Genomic DNA, 5,331 nt, shown 5'->3' with positions numbered 1-5,331 from the left:
GCCCCGGAGAGAGAACATTTCAGCCAAGCCCATCAACCATCAAATCCACAAAGGCCAAGGCTCCCAATGGGGAGAGATGGCTGAATGCGTCCCACGATGTCCATGTGGCATTGCTTTCCCATTCGTGTGCTGGGAGGAACTGTCAGAGAATGCGGTTTGGATAAACACACATGCAGCAGAAGATCAACGAAGAATCACTGGCACCAATAAAGAGGCTGAAGCCTGTTTGGCTTTCTACAAAAGATTTACTAACAAACGGAAAACTCTCAAGACGGCATATACATACAGAGTGCAAATAGGCAGAGAGCAGAGGGCAGAGGGAAGAACAGATAACACAGGGAGCTATTTATAACCACCCCTGCTGTCTGATGCAATACACAGTTAACTCTTTACACACTTGCATAGTGGACAGGAATTGGTTCAGCTTCGAGCCCTCAACCCTGCGGACAAAAACACGGGGGACAGAATGGCAAGGAAGTGCACGCGGCGTTTATTCAGAGAAGACCAGTGTTGACCCTCAAGAGGAGCCTTCCCAGGGCCCGGGTGGCCCCCCGTTCTGGACTTCCCTCAGGTGTTCTCCCCAGGCCTCCGCGGCCGCTTCTTCGTTACCCTGAAAGGAAAAGAGCCAAGTGCATGAGCACGCCTTGGGGGACATCCTGGGGTTTGTAGTCTTATGAACATGGGAGCTGTAGTTCCACAAGAGGCTCAACGTTGGAGGCAACTGCTCATGTCTAAAGGTTATAAGGTAAAGGTAAAGATTTCCCCTGACCTTGAGTCTAGTCGTGTCCGACTCTGGGGGGTTGGTGCCCATCTCCATTTCTAAGCCAAAGACGCCTCCAAGGTCATGTGGCCACTGGCATGACTGCGTGAAGCGCCGTTACCTTCCCGCCGGAGCGGTACCTATTGATCTACTCACGTTTGCATGTTTTCAAACTGCTAGGTTGGCCGAAGCTGGGGCTAACAGCAGAAGCTCACCCCGTTCCCCCGGATTTGAACTGCTGACCTTTAAGTCTGCAGGTACATCTACTTGCAGTACCTATTGATCTACTCACATTTGAATGTTTTCGAAGTGCTAGATTGGCCGAAGCTGGGGTTAACAGCGGGAGCTCACCCTGCTCCCCAGATTCAGACTGCTGACTTTCCAGTCTGCAAGTTCAGCTACTTGCAGTACCTATTGATATACTCACATTTGAATGTTTTCGAACTGCTAGGTTGACCCGAACTGGGGCTAACAGCGGTGCTCACCCCGCTCCCCGGATTCAGACTGCTGACCTTTCAGTCTGCAAGTTCAGCTACTTGCAGTACCTATTGATCTACTCGCATTTGAATGCTTTCGAAGTGCTAGGTTGGCCGAAGCTGGGGCTAACAGTGGGAGCTTTCCCAGCTCCCGGGATTCGGACTGCTGACCTTTCAGTCTGCAAGTTCATCTACTTGCAGTACCTACTGATCTACTCACATTTGCATGTTTTCGAAGTGCTAGGTTGGCCGGAGCGGGGGCTAACAGCGGGAGCCTAATGATTATAGAGACAGCTATTGGATGACCAGTCTCATTATAATTCTATTCTGAATGTTATTAGGTTCCTTTCATCGGGGTATTTTAATCTAATGATTTTATCTTATATTGCTGCTATAGTCCCGTGTCCCCCCCAACACCTTTGAAGTTGACGGATTTGCATTGGTGGTTGTTTGATATTATTACTGTTGTATAAACCTTTGTTTTATCTTCTGTTTTATCATGTTCTTGTGTTTTAAACTGTGTATATTGTTTAATGTATTTGCACTGTTACTTTTTGTAACGTTGTGAGCCTCCCCGAGTCCCCACGGGGAGATGGTGGCAGGGTATAAATAAAGTTTTTTATTATTATTATTATTATTATTATTATTATTATTATTATTATTATAGTCATCAGTAAAATTCCACTGTGAATTAGCCTCCTGCGCATGCTTGTAAGATGCTATAACTGGAAATCCACCCCAACAGGGGCATGTGGCAGTGAGCTGACACTGACACTGTCACCACTATTTTGCAAATGGTAAAGAGCTGAAATGCAGATCTGCTGTCCGTCTCTTCCTTTGGATGCGCCTGACATGAATTTGACAGGCGTATTTCTCCGACACCTGCTTGGACCCGGCCTCTGTGTCCCGGGACTTACCGTAGCGTCCGCAGGCCTCCATGCAGGTGGCTCGGTTGACGAAGTTGTTCTCGTTGGCCTTGCATCCGCCCCACGTGAAGGGCAGGCAGCGCTTCTTGTGGAAGTCGTAGTACCAACGCTCTTGGAGGATGAAGCAGACCCCCGAGTCGGGAGGGAGCATGCAGACCCCTGGGGAGGCAAGGCAGAGGCAGAGGCGGTTCAACCACCAGGCCAACTAGGCAGTTGCCTGTGTCGCCATCTTATTGGGGGGCGCCATTGAGGCACCTCCTGTCTCCTGCGGCTTGCCTCCGCAAGGTATTGAACTGCTTTTTCTGTTGATTTGTTGTAAAACATGATGTTTTAGTGTTTAATTTGTAAAATCTTAATGTAATTTGATGTTTAATAGGCTTTTCCTTAATCCCTCCTTATTATCAAACATTTTCGCTTATCCAACACTTTTATTTTTCAGCGATTGGTTTGGGGGGGGGGAGGGAGCACCAAAATTCTGTTTGCCTACGCTTGAAAAATACCTAGGGCCGGCTCTGGGCAGAGGCACTGGGATTTGTAGCTCCCGGGGAAACCACAACTCACAGGGTGAAGCAGATCATCAGGTTGTCAGGGGGTGTATGTGTGGACACACAGCAGTTGGACCACACTTGCACCGCTGCAGCTCCATTTTACGAGATCTTGGGATTTGTAGTTTGCTCTGGAACAGCTCCCGTTGAGATCTAGTTAATGTGGTGTCAAGTAGCATTGATTCCATGGTATTTTTTAGAGGCCAAAGGCGCATCTACATAGCAGAATGAATGCAGTTCATAGCAGCTCAGTGCAGCGGAATCCTGGGAACTGTAGTTTTACAAGGTCATTGGTATTGGGGACCTTAGGGTGTTTTGGACTTCAACTCCCACCATTCCTGGCCTCAGGTCCCTTCCTTTTCCCCCTCAGCCGCTTAAGCGGCTGAGGGGGAAAAGGAAAGGGCCTGAGGCCAGGAATGGTGGGAGTTGAAGTCCAAAACACCCCTAGGGCCAAAGTTTGCTCAAAGTTTTAGTTCCCTCCCGTTCCCTCTCCTCGCACTCACCCAGATCTCCAGATGCCATGGGGAGGGTCTCCCACATTATGAGGAACCCCAGAACGACAACGGGGGTCCTCAAGCCCATCTCTGGTCAAGGGCCGAACCCCAAAGGCCACTCTTTGCAGCGATACACGCCAAGAGGTTCTCTCTGAAAGAAACAAACCCTCAGTGCAGTTGAGACCCCCAAATGCAACCACGTTCCATGGGATCCTACAACAAGGTACTCACCCGATTCCGGTCCAGGTGAGGAATGGAAACGTAGCTCTCCTCCTCCGCCTTTTGAGGTCCAGCGGTCAAGGCGTGCGGAAAGAACAGGCCGTTCTCACATCCCACCTGGCTGCACTTTGGTCACAGGTGCCGACCCACAGAATTCTTTCCGAGCGGGAGATGAAAAGCCAGGCATTGCAGAGAAGCCCACCTCTGCTCCCAAATATGGAAGCCAGGCTTGCTTTGTTAATGTGGGATTTGTGTATTGGTAGTATTTAAATGAAATTTGTGTCTTGCCTGTATTGCATACTGATTGCATCATCCAGAGTGTAACATAGTCTGGAAAGAGTTAATTACTGAGAAGCTGTGATGTCCTTGATGTGTGGCTGGAACCGGGGAGTGTCCAGACACAAGTATGTGTGCATTGCTGATTGCATCAGTTCAGTTCAGTTCTGAGTTGAGTCGAGTGCTGTCTGCCTAGGTGTTGAGTCAAGTCCTGTGTCCATACTTCACAACCTCTGAGGATACCTGCCATAGATGTGGGCGAAACGTCAGAAGAAAATACTTCTGGAACATGGCCACACAGCCCGAAAGACATACAACAACCCTGTGATCCCGGTCATGAAAGCCTTCGACAACACCTGTGTCCATTGTCTACAAGTCTGTTTGTCTTGATTATTGCTGAAGTCAGTAAAACTTGTATATAGTTCTACCGTCGTCTCTGATGTCTGTTCGTTCTGCGTTCCACTGATTCCATCCAACTACTGCTGCGCTGCAATTACTCTGACATGCTTTGTGTTGTCGAAGGCTTTCGTGGTCGGGATCAAAGAGATGTTGTGTGTTTTCCGGGCTGTCTCTCCTGACGTTTCGCCCACATCTATGGCTGGCATCCTCAGAGGTTGCCTCACATACCTCACAACCTCTGAGGATGCCTGCCATACATGTGGGTGAAACGTCAATAGAGAATACTTCTGGAACACGGCCATGCAGCCCAGAAAACACACAGCAACCCAGGCTTGCTTTCTCTGGCCCTGGCCCAGATTGAGTGCTTTGGTGCCTGTCCAGCTGGTCAGCCAGGCAGAGACCACACTGAGCAGTGTCCACTGCCACGGAGCTCCCTGCAAATGCACAGCCCCACTGGCACTGGCCGAGGCCATAGCGAGGCACAAAGAGCCAGCGCATCGTGGAAGCACAGGTGCACATGCACTGGCGGAACCAGAGCCATGCCCAGGAGGAGGAGGAGGAGGAGGAGGAGGAGGAGGAGGAGGAGGAGGAGGAGGAGGAGGAGCTGGGGCCGGCCTGCCTCATTGAGATTTTCTGCAGCAGTCGCACACAGAGCCAGAGCAACTGCTGCTAGGAAGCCCTTCCCTCTATTCTATTGCTTCAGGAGACTTATTTATTTCGTATCAAAAGCATTGCATGAATAGGTATAAAAACTGCTTGGTTGTGCAAAAAAGCCACACTGCTCCAATTCTGTTCTACGCAAGCATTTAGGACACAGGAGCCCTTCCCCGTTGTCATCATGGGCGCCCTGGCTCAGCCCAGGAGTGACCGACCTCCTCACAAGGGTGTTTGTAGTCTTGATGGGCAGAGGGTGACCCCGAGTAGAAACGGCTCTGGAGAACACAAAGCGTCCAGGAGACTGAAGAATGGACAGAAGATCATTTATTTCCTGCCATGCTCATGGAAGCCCACCAGCCCTGCCCACTTGCCCAGGAGGCTTCAGGCAGACTTCGTGGGCTGCAAAAGAAAGGGAGGGAGGGAGGGAGGAAGGAAGGAAGGAAGGAAGGAAGGAAGGAAGGAAGGAAGGAAGGAAGGAAGGAAGGAAGGAAGGAGGGGAGCAAAGGCAGGAAAGGGGGCCACGGGCAGGGTGGGGGGGGGTTCTTGGGGTCCTCCGTCCATTGGGAGCCGTGGCTTCCA

The 5,331-nt window shown here is 50.4% G+C and overlaps 1 protein-coding gene across 1 annotated transcript; it reads right to left on the bottom strand.

Moving 5' to 3' along the window:
* Positions 1–225: 225 nt before the first annotated feature.
* Positions 226–3,386, bottom strand: LOC134298587 (kunitz-like toxin PcKuz2). Its single transcript, XM_062979279.1, has 3 exons — positions 3,211–3,386; positions 2,154–2,321; positions 226–610 (listed from the first exon to the last, which is right to left on the bottom strand). The coding sequence occupies exons 1-3, from the start codon at positions 3,287–3,289 to the stop codon at positions 606–608; spliced, it is 252 nt and encodes an 83-aa protein (XP_062835349.1). The 5' UTR covers positions 3,290–3,386; the 3' UTR covers positions 226–605.
* Positions 3,387–5,331: the final 1,945 nt, after the last annotated feature.

The sequence above is a fragment of the Anolis carolinensis genome, chromosome 4, assembly GCF_035594765.1.
Source record: "Anolis carolinensis isolate JA03-04 chromosome 4, rAnoCar3.1.pri, whole genome shotgun sequence".
Classification (NCBI taxonomy): Eukaryota; Metazoa; Chordata; class Lepidosauria; order Squamata; family Dactyloidae; genus Anolis; species Anolis carolinensis.
This window is presented reverse-complemented; position numbering and strand designations above follow the sequence as displayed.